Raw genomic sequence first — 22,893 nt, 5'->3', positions numbered from 1 at the left:
CAAAGTTTACAATCTTATCAGCTGCATTAACGCAATTTCGCCTTTTTTTTTCTTCAAATTTCAGTTACCGCGTGAGTCACAAAGACTATGTTGATTTGAATTACAAAGCTTTGGGATTAGCTGAAATTAAATACACTTAATATATCTTTTTACATTTACTTTTCCTACTACGTTACCATTTCTACACAAACATAACTTTATTTTAACACTATTATGGCAATTGCTAATATATAGAATTACCTAACTGACAATCACTATCATCAGGATGATGATGGTGATGATGATGAAGGTGACTGCAATGGAGATGATTATGGATCATGGTGGTGTAATTGGGACTGGTGCCCTTATTTTCTAGAGCTCCTGTGAGTACTGAGCTGACCAGGCTTGCCCCTTAAATTGTTGGTGATCGGGGCAGCAAGCACAAGGGCACCAGGCCCCACCAGGATGTAGCTGGGAATTTCAGTGGTGATGATGCAGGATGGTACTTGTAGTGATTTAAGATTTCTATTTATATCTATATTTGTATATATTCGTGTATACAATTGTTGTATCCAAATGAACTGTTGCTGCGCTCGCGCCATGAGTGTCTCTGGACGGTGTGTGCGCTCAATAAGATATCACTATTATTATTATTATTATTATTGGTGTTGATTAAATCGAACGAAGAATCATTCAATTTTCAAATTATATTACAATTAAATATTACACTGCAAAACGCCGGTGTTAATTAAACACCAGCCTGGTATCTATATCGGTCCACACCAGAGAGGTGTTGAAGCAACATCGGATTGGTGTTAGGCTAACACCAATTAGTGTTGAACCAATATCGGTTTGATTAATAACTGGTGTTGTTTCAACGCTTCTCTGGTGTGGACCGATATAGATACTGGGCTGGTGTTAAATTAACACCGGTGTTTTCGCAATGTACTTAGTTTTATTGTATGAATTACATTCGGCTTTTATGAAGGAGGGATATTTTTTTTAATGAACCATTATCTACATCTTTTCAGTAATTATGGTAATCTATGTCTTCATTCTTCCAAACAGTCGGCTACATCGTCAGTGAGGGTGATTACCTTCTTTATTTTCACAAGCATCACAGGTGAGTTAGCATACCAAATTGAGTCATAATGGTTACTCAGTTTAATTAGTCTTACTTCAATAAAACAACATAGAATATTAGTGAATTGCAAAGGGTTTATTACGAGTGCTTGCCTCTAACAATAATTAAATGAACCCTTTCATTGATGCAACTACAAGCGCCATTATGCAAGTTGTCCTTGAATTATTTTTCATAGAAATGGAAAAAATATTAATAATGCGTAGGATGCGACGAATTCTATTGCAGAACTAAAAGAATGGGCTTTTTCTCCATTCTTATGTTGTAGGCCTACTGGGGGTACTCAATTGATGGGCAGAGAATTTGGGTATAATAGAAGGTTAAATAATTTGTTTTTGGGGGGACTGTGTTTTCAATATGGTCGTGCACTTGAATTTATCAAGAACGGCCTAGACAATGGATCAGATGCACTATAAACGTAGCGATTGCTTTTGCTAGACTTTTGCTTGGCTTTTGCTTGATTCCGTATGCATAAAAATGAGCGAGCAAATGCTTTTGCTAATGAGTTCAGTTTCAGTTTGGTTCAATTTCATTCCAACTCAAGTCAATTTAACAGTAAAAGAAATCATTACAAAGAAATAAATGAATATACAAATATATACAGTATGACAATATGACATAGATAAATAAATATTTACAATAGACACTAAACAATATGGCAATCATATTAATAATGATATTTACAATGAACGAGATAATCATAATAATAACTGTAGACTATTCATGATAAAGCATTTTGCATACAATTTCTTTTATTCATCTTTACTATTCAAATAAATGTTGAGGAAATGGAGGGATCCACTAAAAAGCAGGGCTTGTTGAGTGTGGATTCCTCAAAGAATAAGTTAAAAGACAGATTTGTAGGCATAGGTATAAATGCAAAAACGAGAAAAAAAATCCTAAAAAGCTATTGTGATGGATGGAGTACGGAAATGATGGATGGAAAGTGAAAAGAAATGTAACCGAGAAGAAAAACTGGTGCACCTGTGTGGATGAAAGAGAAAGAAAGAGAAAAAAATAAAGGTGATGGCAGATGAAAGGGAAGGACAAAGAGGAAGGAAGAGAGAGAGAAGGAGAGCGGTTGGGTCCTGAGCGCTCAATTGGGGCTTACTCTTTAAGCTTCGAGAATGTGCTTTTTTTAGCTTGATTTTAAAGCAGTTCAGACTAACGAAGTTAATGATGTCGTGACTGAGTGTTTTCCAGTATTTAGGACCGCAAAAGGAAATTGTGTTTTGTGCAAGTAGAGTGCGGGTACGGGGAAGGTGAAAACGGAGGGATTGTCTTGTTGGGTAATTGTGAATGGCGTTATTTTTTGTAAACAATATGTTTGGCAGTTCGTTTAAACTCAATTTGTACATGAATAGCCCTGTTTGAAAAAGAAATAGATCTGGAAGTTTTAAAATATTCGACATGTAAAATAAATTGTTAGTATGAGAACGAGGAGGAGCATTATGTATAATTCTTATAATGTTCTTTTGTAAGATAAAAAAATTGTCTGTAAGATATTTGTTGGCGTCACCCCATGTCATTAATCCATGATTCAGATACGGAAGTATTAAGGAGGAATATAGTGTAAAAAGTGTTGATTTTGGAAAAAAGTGTCTGAGTTTATTCTTTACACCAATATTTCTGGATATAGTTCTGGATATATTTTGAATATGAATGTTCCATTTCAATTTATCGGCAATCATGAGCCCTAAGAATTTGGTTGAAGAGACCCTATTTAGAGGAGTGTCGTCCAAAAGGATGTCTCCAGGTAGATATTGCAAAGTATTAGTAAATAACATAAAGTTTGTCTTCAGGATGTTATGGGATAATTTGTTAGCTTTAACCCATTCAACTACATGTCTCAGTTCAAGATTTATAGTAGATAATAGTGTATTTTGGTTCGCATGATAATAAAATAAGGTTGAATCGGCTGCAAATAAAATGAAAGATAGAACATCTGAAGATTTATAAAAGTCATTTATGTATATAATAAATAACAAGGGACCCAATATACTACCCTGCGGAACTCCACAATTTATTGGTCGCAATGCAGAACTATGATTTCTATTTGTACAAATTGTTTTCTATTCGATAAATAATTCCTGAACCATTCCAAGGCTTTCCCTCTAACACCATAGTGTGACAACTTTACTAAAAGGATATCGTGGTTAATTGTATCGAAAGCCTTGGAAAAGTCCAGGAATATTGCAATAGTAAATGTAAACATACAAAATAGCAAACATACAAAACAAAGAGAAATTCTGTTCAAAGAGCAAAAGAATCAGCTCACAGTGAATACAGCTCACAGGAAGTCTTATGACTGACGCAAAGAAATTCTGGAGGTACGTCAAAGCTCAGCGGAGAGAGTCGGTAGGAATCCCAACTTTAAAAGTGGGAAATGTTTCCTATGTATCCAATGAGGAGAAAGCTAATGCTCTAAATGCTCAGTTCTCTTCAGTTTTTACACATGATAATACTTCATCGGTACTACCAGACAAGGGTCCCTCATCGTACACACCAATTGAAGATCTCTTCATCAGCTTACGAGGAGTGAATAAACAACTGAAAGAACTTAACACCAACAAAGCCAGTGGTCCAGATGAAATACCTGCTAGAATGTTAAGAGACTATGCAGATGAGATTAGCCCAGTCCTTACTCATCTCTTCCAACAATCCTTTGATGAGGGAATTCTTCCAAGTGATTGGCTAAGAGCTCAAGTGGCCAGCATCTACAAGTCTGGCGACAAGAGTAACCCAGCCAATTATAGACCGGTGTCACTCACATGCATCTGCTGCAAGATCCTAGAGCACATTGTATTGAGCCACATGTCAAAATACTTGGAAAAGAATAACATCATCAACCCAAACCAACATGGATGTAGGAAGGGACTGTCATGCGAAACGCAACTTGTTGTGGCCATCAATGACTGGGCATACAACATCGACCAGCAATGTCAGACAGACGCCTTCTTTCTCGACTTTAGTAAGGCCTTTGATAAGGTATCACACAGGAAGCTGCTCTACAAATTGGAGTATTATGGCATTACTGGTCAAATGCATGGATGGATCAAAGCTTTTCTTTCAGGCAGATCTCAGTCAGTTCATGTTGATGGAACATCCTCACCACGAGCCAGTGTACTCTCAGGCGTGCCGCAAGGCTCAGTACTCGGGCCTGTGTTATTCCTGCTGTACATCAATGACATCTGTGAATGCATCTCATCACCAATCAGACTCTTTGCTGATGACTGTGTGCTGTATCGCAAGGTCAAGACAAGAGCTGACCACGCAATTCTCCAGCGAGATCTTTCAACATTATCAGATTGGGCAAAACTGTGGGATATGTCCTTAAATGTCAAGAAGTGTGCCCACATGTGTATCTCATTGAAACGACAACCCTTGGCTTGCAACTTTACCATCAGTGACCAACCTGTTCCAACGGCAACCTCCTGTAAATACCTCGGTGTGACCATCACAGACAACCTGAGTTGGAACTCCCATGCACAGAAGATATCCTCCAAAGCTGCTCGTACTCTTGGAATCATACGTCGAGCATTGGGTAAATGTGACCTGAAAGTGAGAGACATTGCGTACAAGCAACTTGTCAGACCTCAACTTGAGTATGCTTCATGAGCATGGAATCCTCACATACAGAAAGATGTAAACATTATTGAGAACATTCAGCGTCAGGGTGCTCGGTTTGTCCTTCATGACTATAGCAGAGAATCCAGTGTAACATCGATGTTGTCAACTCTTCACTGGGATACTCTCCAACACAGACGCCTTCTTAGCCAATGTGAGATGTTCTACAAAATTCATCACAATTATGTTTACATCAACATGCCACATCAGACGAAGTTAAGCAGCAGTTCTCGTCCACAACGTTCACAACACACTGGACATCAGCTCAAGTACACCCATCCTTTTTGTAGAGTGAACTGCTACATGTACAGTATGTTCCCAAGAACCATCCGTATTTGGAATACTCTCCCAAACGCTGCTGTAACTTCGACCTCTATAGCTGGCTTCCGGGGAGCAACATTGCCTATCATTCAGCAAATGTTGCCTCCCCCTCCCCTTAAGATGCTGTAAGAGGGACACACACGCACCACCCGCACACTGCACCTAGCACACTGTATATAGTGCACCAAGAATACCACCACAGGATCACCACATCACCTGAAGCACTGGCAGCACCTGACACAGCACAACCCTCTCCAGGACAGCGTGTACGCTTTTGGGAGAATACTTCTTCAAGATTCAAGATCAACGGCATGTGATAATGTATCGATCCATTTCAATACCGCTTGAGTTGTATTGTGATTTGCTCGAAAGCCAAACTGTGATTCGCAAAAAATATTATGTTTGTTTAAGAAGTCTGTCACTCTAATAAATACGATCCTTTCCAAAACTTTGGATAATGATGGTAATAGTGATATGGCCTGTAATTTTTTGTTTCCGATGTGTCTCCTTTTTTAAATATTGGGATTACTTTCGCAATTTTAATGTTATTTGGTACAATGCCGCTAGTTAGTGATAGGTTAAAAATGTGGGCCATCGGAGTTAAGATTATGGATTTGAGGAGACAGTTATCAATCTCGTCGTGTTCTGAATTTTTCTTTCCTTCTAACCTATTCACTATACCGATAATTTCCTCAAGGTCGGTAGGGACAAAAACAAAGAAGATGGGTTATTATTCCCCAGATAATTATCAAATTTACTGCCAGTTGTCGGAATATTTTCTGCAAGTTTTTCTCCAATTTGAGAGAAGTACGAGTTAAAAATCTTAGCTATTGCTCGAGGTTCTTCAACAAGATCGTTAGTCTGTGATTTAATTTTGATAATTTTTTTGCGTTTTACTGTTTCTGTTTAATGTTCTGTTAATTATTTTCTATGTGTTTCTCATGTTAGTTTTATTAAGCTTAAATTGCATAGCATAATAATGTTTTTCGCTTGTCGTAGTAAATTGGTCAAAATATTTTTAAATCGAGTGTATTTTTCACGAGTCTTATTATTTGGATTAGTTTTGTATTTATAAAACAGATTATTTTTTCCGGTTTATCGATCTTAAGATAGATTTAGTTACCGATGGAGATCTAAGGTATTTTTTTTATAGTTACTCACTCGTTCTCTAAATGGTATACAAATATCAAATTTATCCTTTAAAATACCAATAGTTCAAGTAATTGCTAACTGACAGCTAGCATTTTCTTGATGATTAAGCTACATGTATTGCTAGAAACCGTATGCATGATAAAGAAAACATTCGCTTGTGCGTTTAAGCGCTTGCTGGGGTTTTTCAAGCTCCGTCAGACATGTCAGAGTTACTTGATCAGTGAGGGCGTTCGCATTTTTAATCATGTTTATGCACCTTAGAGAGAACCCCATGGTGTACAGTAGCCTGCATGTACATGTTTTCTTCCTTGTAAGTGCAAACTAAATGCAAAATATATAAATTTATCAAAAAGAAACAAGTTAGTTTGACACCACGTCTATTGAATTGAATTGAATTGAATTTATTTCCGTTAAAAACAAATAACAATACATATAAAATGATACATGTGAATTGATAAATGGAAAACGGGAGGATGGCCCAACTCAGCAGCATCAATCATGGTGCTGCTGGTCTACCGAGGGGTCCTCATATAGCATAAAAGAAAATTACTCAAATATAAATTATACACAATATAAAAATAACATACCAAAACAATAAGAAATAAAACTAATCGGTCATAACATCTAGCCCCCACCCCCCTACGTTAACACACCCTACATTTCAATGTATAGGAATTGAGCAACAGAGAATAATGTACAGTCAGACCCAATTTAAGATGTGGTTATTAACTACGTTATTAAATGAACTATAAGAAACAGAACATTTAGCATCACGTGGCAATTCATTAAAATATGTCGTACCCCTGTATGAAAACATTCTTCTACAGTATTCAGTCCGTGGTTTCGGGAGAGAAAGATTTTTATCAGAACGGAGAGAATATTTATGAGTTGAAAACTGAAATATATTATTCAATTAAGGCGCACTAAGACCATTCAGACTCTTATAAACCATTGAAAGAGTATGCTTTATACGCCTTGATTTTAATGACTCCCAGTTTAAGAGTTGATGAACAGTATGGTTAGATATATATTTATACGGATAAATTTTGAGTATTATTCTACAAGCTCTATTTTGTATTTTTTGCAATCGTTGGGTACATTTCAAATTTGATGAATCAAAGACTACATCAGCATAATCAAACAATGACAAAATTACTGAACGGTAAATTACTTTCAGACTATCCTCATTTAAAAATGAACGAAGCCGACCAAGGAAATTTACTAATTTACTGGTTTTAGCACAAAGTTTATCAATGTGGCAATTCCATTTTAACTCTGGATCAATAAAGACCCCCAAATATTTCACAAATTCTTTAGACTGAACAAATTTTCCTGAAATTCTGACATTAAGAGACTTGTGCACAGACAAAATATGACGTGACCCAAATAACATGCTTTCAGTTTTGTCGATATTAAGACTTAATTTCCTTAAGCACATCCATTCGTATATACGTTTTAGATCAGCATTTAAATTGCTTTCAATGAGATTTACGTCATTATCAGAAAAATACAAAACAGAATCATCAGCGTATAGATGGATTTGACAGTGCTTAACTTGTTTAACTATGTCATCTATATATATAGTAAATAAAATAGGGCCCAATATTGAGCCTTGTGGTAGTCCATAACTCACAAGCAAAGGATCAGATAACGTAGAGCTAATTAATGTACTGATTTGACGATTTCTCAGATAACTTTCGAACCATATGAGATTGTCATTAGATATTCCAATTGATTTAAGTTTCTTCAACAAAGTATGATGTTCGACCGTATCGAACGCCTTTTTCATATCGATAAAAACGGCCCCAGTATATAAACCAGAGTCAGTGGCGCGTAGCCAATCATCCGTAACTCGAATAAGAGACGTTATGGTCGAATGTTTTTTCCTAAAACCAGACTGTTCCATTGAAAGTATATTATTAGTTCTTAGATACTTGGTTAACTGCTTTTGAACTACTTTCTCCATAATTTTGGAAACAGGAGAGAGTATAGCGATTGGACGATAATTTGAAGGGGATGATTTTGAACGGAAATGAAAGAAGTGGTAATTTGCACTGCCACATCTTTGCGCTCGAGTCCTGCCTTATCTGTGAGCGTGTTCGCACCAGCCCGCTGCAGCGTGACGTCGCTATTGTATAAACCGCTAGTAATTGCTACTTTTTTTTGCATCTGACCTTGTGGGTCAGATGTATAAAAAGTAGCAATTGCTTCTGTTAGGCATTTGCTTGGCTTTTGCTTGATTCCGTATGCATAAAAATGAGCGAGCCAATGATTTTGCAAGTAAATTCAAGCAATCGCTAACTGACTGATAGTAATTGCTTGACTCTCGAACAGCCAGTACACCATGCGCTACAAGATTTTAACCTGACTAATTTCTATTTGGATTTTATCTTTTTTATGATGCCCACTTGTCATAGACATAGTCTAGATAAACAGCCTCATTTACCCAATTATTATGCCTTTTGTTTCATACAAGCATCCATCACCATGACAACAGCTTCATCAAGTGTATGTGGGCACATCCAACGTCGGGATGGGACTGCTGTTCAGTTGGTACCAATAAGCTTAATGAACACCTCTCCTTCTATCTTTAAGAAGATGGTCCCTGAGATGCTCTCCCTAAACCATCTTATCTGCTCTTTACCTGGTAAGAAAGATAATGTTGGTGTTTATGATGATGTTGATGATGACGGCGATGATGATGATGTTGATGATGATGTTGTTGTTGATGATGATGATGATTATGATGATGGTGATGATGTTGATGACGGAGACCAAGATGATGATGTTGGTGGTAATGATAAGAATGATAATGATGATGATGATGTTACTGATTATGGTGACGATGATGGTGATGATGATGATTAATGATATCCTCCTTTACTAAATTTGGCCCATCGATGGAGCATTTATAGGAGTGTTCTTATGGGCGAGTGGATAAGGCCCCTGACTATATAAACCCCGAGGTTGAGGGTTCGAATCCCACCGCAGCACTTTTCGGTAAGGCGTTTATCTACATTTGCCATTCTCCACCCACGTGTAGTAAATGGGTACTAGGTATAAGAATGCTGGAGCGCCTAGGAAGTCCAGCTTAATCCGAGGTAGTAATAACATTATCATGTTAAGTAGGGTCGACTGGGAGAACAATTTTTGGAAATGAAATGGCTATCCTGACATTATTATTATTATTATTATTATTATTTTATTATCATCATTATTATTGTCATTGTTATCACTATCGTTATTATTATTATTATGTGGAATGACAATTTGATCATATTACTTTGTTCTTTCAGAAAGTTTGAACGGAACAGATGACCAATATGATATGGATTTATCTCATCTTAAATGTAACTGCCCATCAGGACGTCTTGGACAGCACTGTCAACACGGTAAGGTATAATTAATAACGCTTAACAGGGGACGCGGGACGGTTTTCAGCCCCCCCCCCCTTCCCGCTTCTGCGGCCCCTGCGTAAGCTAAACGCAAAATATCACAGTAAAAATACAAGTTGGTTTCCGAAGCTCCTCAAACAATACCCATTCCCTTATTAGGGAAAAAACCAACACCTTTTTATCCTGCAGTCTTATCTACCACATTAGACCAAGAATACAGTCACTCTATTATCACTTATCTTTATACCGCATCATGTCATAAATGAAGAACAGGTCTTCAGCATGCTTCAAGTCTTTGTTCTCCAATAAAGATGAAAAAGTAATCGGGCTTTAATATACAATAACTATATATTTTTTGGACATATTATCTATCAAAGGGTGCACGTATCAAACTAACATCAATGTAGTCTTTTGAAGGGCTTAAATATCTCATTTCCGGGCGGAACACAAAATTCGTCACTTCGGTGCAGGGCTGCTGGACGCCTTGTTCGAGATGCTACGCATTTACTAAGATTTTAACGGACTAGTTCTCCTGATGGAAAGTGAGTTTTAATAAAAGAAACAAGGCAACATATTGGTAAACATTTGTAGGAATCCATCAGAGTTTAATCGAGTTACTTCTATTTTTTCAATTTTGTTTTTTGACTTCACGAAGGAGCTCCATCGTGTGATCTAAATTCCACAAAATTCCAACTGTCTCTAAAAATTGAGAGCGGTTTTATTGGCTTTTATCATCAGGCACTTCATGGTCACCTCCCCTTCTCTAAAAAGATTTCATTATTATTATTATTATTCATCGGGAACAGTTGCTCGCATGTGTCATATATTAAACGCAGAGGAAATTTTTATCTCTCTTAATCTTTGAAATGATTTTTTTAATTTTCTCCATTTATTAAAACATACTTATCGTTAGGGAACTCCCCTTAAGGATTGTGTATTTGTTTGCCCTTTATTTCTGCCACAGACACTAATAAGATTTTGAAAATTCATTTTTATTTATTGCATTGCATCTTTCTAATTTTTCATATAGATTTGGATGAATGTTTGAGCAGCCCTTGTTTATATAATGGCACGTGTAGTAACCTTGATGATAGCTATAACTGTACCTGTATACCTGGGGTAATAGGGAACAACTGTGAGATTGGTACGTATTAAATGATGGCTGTATTATTCCTTTATGAGTTATCAAAACATCAGATCGATCGGAGGTTCATAAAGTTGTACTTAAAGTTAATAATTATTGTTATAGGGAATAATGGAGTGATGTGCATAAAGTCACACAAACAGTCGATATTTTGCCGCTTTGAGGCAGTGTTTGTTTTGTTTTAGTTTTAAGGGGGTAGCAAACACCACAAATACCTAGTTTGTAATATTCTCTCAGTTTCAGAGTAAAGATGTCCTAGAAACAGATTGCACTGAGGATATAATCCTCTCCGAGTCAGTAATAGCCCGTATATCTTTGTGATAGCTTTTTATTTGTGAGTCACTGTGACGCAAAATGTTCCGTTGTTGTCACTCATCTTTCAAAGCTGTACCTGTGATCATTCATGAAACATCCTTAATTTAGTAATAGGTCCGGTACATCACTTGGATACAGCAGAACTTTAAGAGAAGATGATATATGGTAATACACGCATGTATTAAAATCATTTTCCTAGATATTAATGAATGCGAAAGCTCACCGTGCCTTAATGGAGCGACTTGCCTGGATCTTATTAACGCCTTCGACTGCTGGTGTTTTCCGGGCTACATAGGAGTTTACTGTGAAAGAGGTAATCTCGAGGGAACACTTCCATAAACTTCCATCAGTTTACTGCACGTAGCGAGGCCAATTCAGTCAATTAACAAAACTAAATCGTACGGTATAATCACAGCACTATGTCATTAAGATATCAGGCCCAAATATAATATCCACTATATAAGGTTAGTTTACACTCTTGATTCTTAATCTTCAAATCGGTGTGATAATTACTGATATTTCACTGTATCTGTAATTGTAGTACATACCAAGGTGAGTCCAGGGTATTTTATAATAAGTGATATTTCACTGTATCTGTTTTTCTACATACCAGGGTGACTCCAGGGTTTATAATAAGTGATATTTCACTGTATCTGTTTTCCTACATACCAGGGTGACTCCAGGGTATTTTATAATAAGTGATATTTCACTGTATCTGTTTTCCTACATACCAGGGTGACTCCAGGGTATTTGATAAAGAGAAGAATGTGACCCAGAAATGACTTAAGTCTTTCTCGAAAGAAGTGATATAAATATAAATCATACTCGTACAGTCACATCAGATTTTTTTCTTCAGAAAAATATTTGTTAAGTCTGGTTTCTTCCGTCTTTCTGCCTAAAACGAAGGGTGGTCCTAGGATAATTTTATAGGAAGTGGGCTAGATTACGTAAATATGACGACATATTTTTCCTCAGTCGAATAACAAAGGCAATGCAGAGGTGTATAACCTCTTAGACTTGTGAAGCAGACGCCGTACCTGCTGCAGACGTCAGTAATTTCTTCATAGAGACAAAACGAGTATGCATATATATCTACAAAATTATAATTTGATTATGTATTATTTTTCAATTATATTTATCACAGAATCATCCATTGTTCTAATAGTGAAAGGAAACAATATACTGGCAGGTAGTGTATCAGATAATTCCTCACTTCTAGATACTCGTTACGTCAGACTCTCTCTACCGGGTAAGTAGTGAATTAATCAATTCCTCACTTCTAGATACTCGGTACTGACAATGCAACAAACGAATTTTACATTTGATCACTGACCTACTAGTATCATGCACGCATGCATCTGTTTAGATCGAACATGTTTTAAGTACGGAAACATCACCTCGAGTTAGTACATTTGAGGTTTGGTGACTTGACGTAATATTTAAAGTGTATTATAGTATAGTAGAGTATTTATTTTCCGTATAAAATAAAAAAATGCAAAACAAGTGGATGGCCCGTATTCAGTTTTGTCAACATGACAATACTGTTCTCCATGGGGTCCATATACAATAAAAAGTAAACACATATGAAAAGAAGCATAACATATTCAGTAAATTATAAAAAAAAAATGATATAATACAACCTGTTACTAATATAAAATTCAATAATTTGGTAAGAACTTACAGAAAATATATTTTATAAAATGCATTAGGCTGCTATCATATTATTGAACTAAATTTTCGCAGGGAGCTAACGACAGTTTTAGGTAAGAAATGATAAAATGAATATACAATGATTTAAACCGCCATATAACACAAGATGTTTGTTCACGCATACAACTATTAAAAGGACAGTTAAATTTTGAGCGTAAAAGTATTGACGGGAATTCAGTATAAAATACATATCGCATTGAGACAACGTCAGAATAAATATATAAAATTATATAAAAACAAGTATATACACTAATTTGATTCATATTGGTAAAGAATTAACAAAATAATGAGGAGGATGTGAATTATCACCGTCTGCTTCGTTCTCTATTCTCGCGCTAATTACGACTCCATCATATTTCCATTAAACGACTTTCCAACGTCGTATCAACGTTAATCCATCAAGTTTTTCCACTGTCAAACGACATGCGAGTTTCCAACGTTGTATCAACGTTGGCTAGTTACCTGAAACTTTAGAAATGAAAATGCGGATATTAAAACAATTCTTTACCCCCACAAAGGGCATATTTCATATTGAAAATAGGCATTTTTTCTTACGGGAAGTTTTATGGGGCAAGTGCCCCTTCCGGTTCTGCTGCCCCCACAGAATGCAAATGGTGCTAATTAGAATAACAATTCATTATCCGACTGAACAGGAAACAGGAAAAGGGGGCATTTATCAGAATTCCAAAAGGGCACATTCGAATGGGGCAAGGGGCACACTGCAGAATAGGAATTCACCGTGGAAATATGAGCTAAATCGGGCAAGAAACACATTTCAAGATGGATTATTCAATTTAAAAGATGCACTTGCAGGAGAAAACAGAACGCTAAATAAGGAAAACTGGCACTCGTTGGGCATGAAAAAACATTTGTTAAAAAACTTATCTGATACGAGAATGGGCACTTAAAAGAACACAAAGGGGCACTCGTGACTCGTTAACACATAAGACGGGTCCTTCTAAGCTAAAAAAAAAAAAAAAGGACAACGAACACGTTTGTAAGAAGGCATTTTTTCTTGGGTGAAAAGGGGGCCCATTTTAGTGCTTCAAAAAGTGGGGGCCATTGTGTCCCCCTTCCCCCAGGACGGCCGTCCCTGCAGGGGCGCTCATTACGTTATTTCGTAAAAAAGAAGGAAATAAGCTGCCAAGGGCGAAATAAGACATACACAACTTTGACAGACAAATGAAACTGAGATTTCATTTCGCTGACAAATCACAAACAAACAGCAAAGACACAAACACCAACAAAGACACAAGACCACAACCAATATCGGCACCAGCTAATATAGATGGGGAAGAACAAAGACCTCCCCTCATACAACGGAAAAACATGTGGACCCCACACGTCCATAACACTAATCTTGAAATGTTCCTTCAAAATGTTGAAAGTGATATCCAGACCAATGCAGACAACTACAACACAAAAAAACGACGAGACAATCTCACAAAAGATGTAAGACATGCCCTCAAAAAACTAAAATCAAACACAGATATTATAATCAAACCCGCAGACAAGGGATCCTCAGTAGTAATGATGTCGAAGGAAAACTACATCCTCGAAGCTGAAAGACAGCTTTCAGACCAGAGCACATACAAAGAACTCACACAGGACCCGACACCATCACATCTTATGAAGGTCAAGGAAACAGTTAAAGAACTCGACATTGATCTAGAAACTCAACAAGGCCTTATCCCGAAGAACCCGACATGCCCTAATCTCTACTTCCTCCCCAAAATTCACAAACCCAACAATCCAGGCCGACCCATCGTATCAGGTTGCTTTTGTCCCACAGTCCAAATATCAAAATACCTTGATATCTATCTACGCCCTCTCACAGAAAAACTATCCTCCCCAATTAAAGACACCACTCACTTCTTGAAACACATCAAACAAATCAACAGAGACCCAAACACAATTTCCTCCAGAACAATCCTAGTAACAGCTGACGTAACATCCCTATATACAAACATACCCCACAATGAAGGAATGGAAGCTTGTAAAAAAGCACTAAACTCAAGACAAAGCCAAAACGCACCCACAACACCAACTCATCAGACTGCTCGAAATAACACTCAAACTCAACAACTTCCAATGCAACGGCAAACATTACCTCCAAGTTGAAGGCACAGCAATGGGTACCCCTGTCGCCCCCTCATATGCCAACCTCTTTATGGGTCAAATTGAAGAAAAACTAATAAACCAAATGAACTCACCCACTCTCACAAAATCATGGAAACGGTATATTGATGACATTTTCTTCATGTGGAATGGCTCGCCGCGCACACTCGGAAGGTTCCAGGGGGAAATGAACAACCTGCATCATTCCATTAAATTCACTTTCGAATCATCCCACCTCCAGACACACTTCCTAGACATATCACTCAGAATACACAATGACCAAATAGAAACAGAACTTTATACGAAACCCATCGATTCACATGCCTACCTCCTACCCTCTTCATGCCACCCCAAACACTCCATCAACAGCATACCATACAGCCAAGCACTAAGAGTAAGACGAATTTGTTCCGAAGCAAGCCGAGAAGACCACCATCTCGGCCAGCTTCGGCAACACTTCGAAGACCGGGACTACAACCCACAAATTGTAAAAAAGCAAATAGAAAAGGCAAAAGAAAAACCCAAAGAACAACTCCTCACATATTAGTCCAATAAAAAACAAAGCAACAACATCTACTTCCCCATGACCTTCTCACCCGTAACAGCCAAAGTACCCAAAATAATTAAAAAACATTTCCCCATCCTACAACAATCGGCAACAACAGCCAACATCTTCCCGAACAAGCCCACTACTTCCTACCGCAGAGGGCGCACCCTACACAACCTCCTTGTCAGGGCGGGACACCCGTTTCCAACACCAAACCCCACCCCCACCAACACTGCCAATGACCCCCCGGGATTCTTCAAATGTAAATCACACAAATGCATTCTCCATAATCACATCAAGGACACCACGAAATTCACCAGCACCGTAACAAAACAAAATTACACAATCACATCACACATCACATGCAAATCCACCTGGATAATATACCTCATTACATGTACCAAATGCAAAAAACAATATGTTGGCAAAACTGAAACCACCCTTTACACCCGATTCAACAATACGAGATCCGAAATACGGAACTTCCATTCACCACAGCACAAGACTCTCCCATACACAGTGCACTTCAACCTTCCCTCCCATTCCCTAGAAAATCTCCAAATTACCGGGATCGAGTCAATCAGAAGTAGGTCACGTGAAGCAATACTACACCGAGAGTCCTTTTGGATATCAAAACTAAAAACATTACAACCACATGGTATCAATGCCGAACAATAGATCACTGACCACCCAAAGTTTCCCACCCCCACCCCCCGACCTACTCCTGATTGACTCTAACCCCACGACCCATTTCCATTTCCCCTTTCAAGGGTCAATGCACTTTCATATTCACTGATACACACACAAACCCACACATCACCCACCTGGTTAAGCACTTAATTACAGTAAAACTTGAAGGTAAGAAATCAGATATTTATAATGTATTTTTATTGTATACATCACTTATTCATCGCAGAACCACATATATTATTGTTACCTCTACCTTATATAATACTTTGTGTAATTACTAGCACTACCAAGGATATATAGGAGTAGGATTTGTTTGGGTGTCTGCGCGTATGTTTGAGTGTATGTGACTGCGAGTGTGATTACTTACATACATAAGTTCACGTGCTTATACGCGAATGTATATGAATCAATACCTTTCCTTAATACGTACTCAATATATATTATACAGTACACACACCACAATATGTCTATATACTTTCATAAAATATTTGTAATAAAAATATGTGCAAACTTAATCTATTTTAATAGCTTTTGGATAATCTTAATTAAGTATTACCAATGCAATACAACTTCTTTTGAGATATATATTATGTTGAGATATATGTATTATTATACATTTTGGGATATATGTATGATACAGCACACATAACACAATATGTCTACATACTTTCAAAAAAAATGTTTGTAATAAAAATCTGCGTAAACTTAATTGATTTTAATAGCTATTGGATAATCCTAATTAAACATTACCGATGTAAAACATTTTCTTTTAAGATATACCTATATTTAGTAAATTAATCCAAATATATGCATGGTAATTGTAAAACCATTATGTCTTTTACATCTTCAGATACCTGAAGAAGGCCCAACTAAATGGCCGAAAGCTTGTACTAATAAAAGTTGAAGAAATCCAGGCTACGTCTCTAGCTTCAATGCTTTTTGAGCTTCTTCGCCAATATACAGTGCGTCCCTGAAAAAAACGAAACCGAGATTTAGCGATGATTTATCATAACTTAATCACAAATACAATAGACAAATGACCTACCATTGTAAAGCTTAGAATCTCCTCTTTCATCTGATATTACTTAAATTATTTCTCATTCACGCATGAGTGAGCAAAAACAATTTGAAAAGGGGATACCAAAAAGTCATTTGGCGGGCTGTATCTGGGTTTAAGAAAGAAAACCACATATCTAAAAAGTTCAATATCTGCTTTTTTAATTGATACCTCAATTACAGAAAATGGTCAAGAAATAAGAAAGTTCTGGTTATTTGAAAAAAGGTTTGAATTTCAATAATTTCATAAAATGAAGAGGTTTTACAGGCTAGCGTTCAAACTCACTCGACACTCCGTTTTGTTGACGATCAGCCTTGCATGAAGTCTTTTGTTAACCATGCGATAGCTTCTGTGGGAAACCGGTGAAAACACGTTTTACGAGCATTGTTTCGAGGGAACGTAACATTTTTATTTCTTGACCATTTTTTGTGATTAATGTATCAAATTAAAGAGCAGATATTGAACTTTTTAGGCATGTGATTTTCTTTTTAAAATTTAGATACCCCCCGCCAAATGAGTTTTTGGTATCCTTTCTTCAAATTGGTTTTGCTCACTCATGCGTGAGTGAGTAATAATCTAAGTAATATCAGATGAAAGAGGAGATTCTAAGCTTTACATTGGTAGGTCATTTGTCTATTGTATTTGTGATTAAGTTATGATAAATCATCGCTAAATCTCCGTTTCGTTTATACTTGGTCACGTTAGTTTTAGATTCTCTTCAGGACTTCTAGACGGGTCAAAATACGACCAAAATACCCTTACCCGGAACAAATTTCAACAATTTTTTTGGGTACTATTTGACCTCAGGAAAAACATCCCTAAAAATCTACCAAATGCGCGTCCGTCTGGGAAAATAGTTATTGCCCAAGAAGGCCGCCATTCACTGAAAATTGATGTAACTCACTCATTTCTTACCCTAGAATTCTATTTCGGTTCATTTTCCATGGCCTAGGGGGTAAAATGTTGTTACAGGCTAGAGTTAATATAAGCACCCCAGGGTACCTGGAAAATCCAACATGGCGCCCTAAAATGGCTGCTGTAGGCTAAAAAATAAACAATTCACCTATGACTTACTTGAGTGGCTTTAATTTGGTTTCTATTTAATGGTTTTAAGGGTGAAGTAGAACATTGGGATAAGTAACAAGGCAGCCAGTGGTCTGGTGTGTCAAGAAATCCAAGATGGCTTCCAAAATCAGTGGAGGTTAAAATGGCTGTGGATACTTAAAATGGACATAGTTTATTTCACATCCGCCTGGGTGATTATGATGTTTGTGCGTAGACCATGGATTCATTGGTCAAAATACACTGAGACAAGTTACAAGGATACTCAGTGGACAAGTATGTTAAAAAATCCAAGATGGCTTTCAAAAATTGAGTCTAAGCTTCATTTTAGTTTGTTCAAAATCCAGGAATATGATTTTTGTGTTTATGCAATGGTTTGAAGAGTCAAATGATATATTAGGATAAGTTACAAGGACAGTCAGTGGTCTGGTATGTCCAAATATCATAGATGGCTTCCAAAAATTGATCTCAAAATGGCTGCTGATTCTTAAATCGGATATGGCTCTTTTCATATCGGCCTGGGAGATGTGATTTTGGTGTCTATAACACTGGTTTCAAGGGTCAAATAATACATTAGGACACGTACAAGGATAGCCAGTGGTATGTAAAAAAAATCCAAGTTCATGGCTTCCAAAAATTGATTCTAAATTGGCTGCTAATACTTAAAGCGGATATAGCTTATTTCACATCGGCCTGGAAGATGTGATGTTGGTGTGTAAACCACTGGTTTCAAGGTTCAAATGGTACATGAAGACAAGTTGCAATGACAGTCAGTGGTTCAGTATGTCAAAAATTCCAAGATGGCTTCCAAAATGGAGTAAAAAGTCTGTTGTTACTTATAACCGGACATAGTTTGTTCAATATCTGTCTGGGGAATATGAGTTTGGTTCCTAAACCATGGTTTAAAGGGTCAAGTAATGCATTAGCGCAAGTTACAAGAACAGTGAGTGGTCTGGTATGTTAAAAAAATCTGAGATGGCTTCCAGAAATGGGGTCTAAATTGAAAGTTGTCTTTTAAAAGTAGACATAGTTCATTAAAAATACACCTTGGGGATATGATTTTGGTGTCTACACTAGGGTTTAAAGGGTCAAGTAATACACTGGGTCAAGCTGAAATGACAGTCTGGTGTCAAGCATGTCAAAAAATCCATGATGGCTGTTAAAAAATTGGGGTCTTAAATGACTGCTGTAACTTTAAAGTGGATATAGAACATTAAAAAATACACCTTGGTGATCAATTTGGTGCCTACACTTAAACAGGTTAAATGCATCAGGGAAAGTTTTATTGTTTCATGAGTTGGTAACAGCACCCATTTTGATGAAATTTTAGAATCAACCTTGGCTTTTTGGAAAAAAATTGAAAACTAACCATCCTTGTAACTTGTCCGAATGTATTATTGTTATTTGACCCTTCATACCACAGTGTAGACACCAAAATTATTTTTTATAGATTAATATTGTATGAACCAAGACCATTATTGAGTGATAGGAGTCGTTTTAGATGCCATTTTGAAAGCCCTCAGGGATTTTTAAGGCAAAATTGACAACTGCATATCATTGTAACCAGTCCAAACGTAAAATTTTAACCATCAAACCATAGGGTTGACACAGAAATCATAATCTACTAGGTTGATTTTAAATGAACTAGGTCCATTTTTAAGTAACAGCAGTCATTTAAGACTCCGATTTTTGGAAGCCATCTTAGATTTTCGACATACTGGACCACTGACTGTCTTGCAACTTATTTTCTAACGTTTAAATCCATGGTTTAGACACCAAACAATATGCCCTTGACGGATACTACATGAACTATGTTCATTTGTAAAAAGCAGCTGCTACTCCATTTTTTAAAGCCACCGTGGCTTTTTGGACATACTTGACCACCGACTGTCCTTGTAACTTATTCCTATGTATTTTTTTGACCCAGTACAGGCAAAAAAATAATATTGCCGGATATTAAACAAACTATGTCGTTTTTTTTTAAGTCGTAACGGCAACTTTAGACTCCATTTTTGGAATCCATCTTTGATTTTTTAACCTACCAGACCATTGACTGTCCTTGTAACTTGTCCCAAATGTATTATTTTGACCATTTAAACCATGGTCTAGACGCCAAAATCATATCTCCCAGGTGGATATGAAATTAGCTATATCCATTTTAAGTATCAATAGTCATTTTAAACTCCATTTTTTGAAGCCATCTTGGATTTTTTAACACACCAGATCACTAGCTCTCCTTTTAACTTGTCCCGATGTACTACTTCACCGTTAAAACCATTGAATAGAAATAAAATTAAAGCTATTTAAGTAAGTCATAGATTAATTGTAGATTTCTAGCCTGCGGCAGCCATTATGGGCGCCATCTTGGATTTTCCAGGTACCCTGGAGTGCTTATATTCACTCTAACTTGTACCATTTTTTCACCCCTGGACCATTGAATATAAACCGAAATAGGATTCTAGGGTGGATAATGAATGAGTTATATCAATTTTCAGTGAATGGCGGCCATCTTGGACGCCATCTTGAAAATAACTATATACTTTCTCGTATGTGGATTTTGGTAGATTTTTAGTACTATGTTATTCCTGAGGTCAAATACTGCCAGAAACTGTTGAAAAAACATTTGTTTCATAACATTTGTTTCATAACATGCCCTGTATATAATCACCTCATTTATAATCCAATCTCAATATTATTTCGTAGATATTACTTCACCTCAATCAGTTGCTTACGACCCACATGATCGACTGGTATACTGGGTGAACAGTAATAATATTTCAAGGACTAATCTGAATGGAAGTAATAACGAAATCATCTTTTCCGAACCCACGGGTAAGTATAAGAAAATAAAAGAGAGAGAGAAAGATAAGGCCATTCTTGCATAAAATTTAAAGGGAAAGTATAGCTCCCTCTTATGGGAGTTTATTTTGAATTGTAGGTTTGAATCAAAGATCAGAATGTCATCTGCATTATGTAACCTCCTTCATATTAAGTGTCCTACATTATCAAACAGTGCTTAAATCGTTCTGTTTTTCGGATCAATATAATGATTCAGCGCTGCCACTACGCGCTCGCATTATTTGTATAGTGAATATATTATTATCCTGTTATGTAATACGGAATATGCTTTAAAAAATATCCTGTTTTCAGGTCTGAATATTAACCACTTTCAGCACGCGCTTTGCATTAGTCGCTTAGAGAAACACGTATTACCTTGATTTATTCATACTAAGAATCCTTGATATTCCTTTTTCAGGTCAGTGCAGATCCAAGAAAAGGTTTTCAACCACAAATAAAGAGGTATTTTGTACCCGAAAAAAATTGGACAAGCAAAAAAAAAAGGAAAGAAAAAAAAGGTCTTCAATTTCTAAAGAGGGGGCACACCTCTGTTTTAATGGCAATTTTACATCCCAAATTTCTAATTTTGCTTCTCAAGGGGGGGGGGGGGCACGTGCCTCCTGTGCCCCCTAGATCCGCGCCTGGGTCAGTGTAGAAAAAAATAATCTTACGTCTTGTGTTCGCGTGATTCATTAATTCTATATGTTATATATATTTTCATTTATAAAAATATATTTTTATTTCCTTGTCGTCATTCAACATTATACAAAAAGTAAACTTTAATTGAGGGTGAAGAAAAACAAAATATTTCAACCAAAGTGAATTCGTTTTCACGTAAGTTATGGTCACACTTTCAAGAAAAAAAGAATGGGTACTTAACAGAAAAGAATTATGATGGTAGAAAATTCCCTTCACGTATCAAAATTATTGATGAACTATCAGTGCTTGTCATGCTGATAAAAAGCGTGAAGGAGTAGAACTATAGAGAGGGGGTGGGGTAGTAATAGCAATATCAAGTCAGGTAAAACTTCTAAAGTAGGTCTAAAGGCGCCCCCTCCCTTCCTGGTCAAGTACGAAGTGGCCGTACAATGTTTACCGTGTCAACTGCGGCAGTCATACCTAGGACTGGTTGCGACTGATCCATTATTAATTATCAAGTTCTTAAATATATTTCTTGAATCCAATCCAGGTGTTAAATATGGCGATATTGCCCTAGACTTTGTTGACCGGAAAATATACTGGACGAGATATCATGGTGGCATAGTGCGACGAACCAACTTTGACGGAAGTCAGTTTCAACAGATTATTGAAAATCGTCCTTATGTTGATGGACTTGCTGTAGATAGCATCAATAGGTAAATAAACTTGCTCTTTCTCTCTCTCTCTCTCTATATATATATATTGTGATGAGGCCAACTCAAAAGATGACGCAGGACACCATTTTAGCTTTAGCTTTCGTCTTTAATAAGACTTCGTCAGAAGCGTCTGTAATTACAGACTATTATGGTCAGGATGCCTACCGAGTACCGTTTTCTGTCTTGTATTCTTCCTTTATATTAAGAACAAGACAGAATACGGTACTCGGTAGGCATCCTGATCATAATAGTCTGTAATTACAGACGCTTCTGACGAAGTCTTATTAAAGACGAAAGCTAAAGCTAAAATGGTGTCCTGCGTCATCTTTTGAGTTGGCCTCATCACAATGGCCCGAATTCACAAAGATGGTATTTACAGAAACCATGGTTTCAACCGTGGGTTTTACTGAATTTGCGATTCACAAAGGTGGTTTCAAATGAA

General features: G+C 36.9%; 1 protein-coding gene and 1 long non-coding RNA gene across 2 annotated transcripts; both read left to right on the top strand.

Moving 5' to 3' along the window:
- The first annotated feature begins 1,047 nt into the window (after nt 1-1,047).
- On the top strand, nt 1,048-13,748 carry LOC135157782 (delta-like protein D). The gene is made up of 6 exons (XM_064114657.1): nt 1,048-1,102; nt 8,697-8,867; nt 9,517-9,612; nt 10,646-10,759; nt 11,274-11,387; nt 12,219-13,748. The coding sequence occupies exons 2-6, from the start codon at nt 8,708-8,710 to the stop codon at nt 12,329-12,331; spliced, it is 597 nt and encodes a 198-aa protein (XP_063970727.1). The 5' UTR covers nt 1,048-1,102; nt 8,697-8,707; the 3' UTR covers nt 12,332-13,748.
- Nucleotides 13,749-16,279: 2,531 nt separating this feature from the next.
- LOC135157783 (uncharacterized) lies at nt 16,280-22,446 on the top strand. Its single transcript, XR_010296754.1, has 3 exons — nt 16,280-16,307; nt 20,962-21,090; nt 22,286-22,446. It is a non-coding gene; the product is annotated as an uncharacterized LOC135157783 (long non-coding RNA).
- The last annotated feature ends 447 nt before the right edge of the window (nt 22,447-22,893 follow it).

The sequence above is a fragment of the Lytechinus pictus genome, unplaced genomic scaffold (genome assembly GCF_037042905.1).
Source record: "Lytechinus pictus isolate F3 Inbred unplaced genomic scaffold, Lp3.0 scaffold_20, whole genome shotgun sequence".
Taxonomy (NCBI): Eukaryota; Metazoa; Echinodermata; class Echinoidea; order Temnopleuroida; family Toxopneustidae; genus Lytechinus; species Lytechinus pictus.
The sequence above is the reverse complement of the archived record's forward strand: the minus strand, read 5'-3'. Positions and strand labels throughout refer to the sequence as shown.

Coding starts and splice junctions, on each gene's coding strand:
- LOC135157782 (XM_064114657.1), top strand. CDS start 8,708: ATGACAACAGCTTCATCAAGTGTATGTGGGCACATCCAACGTCGGGAT. Junction 8,868..9,516: donor TCTTATCTGCTCTTTACCTG/GTAAGAAAGATA, acceptor TTGTTCTTTCAG/AAAGTTTGAACGGAACAGAT. Junction 9,613..10,645: donor TGGACAGCACTGTCAACACG/GTAAGGTATAAT, acceptor TTTTTCATATAG/ATTTGGATGAATGTTTGAGC.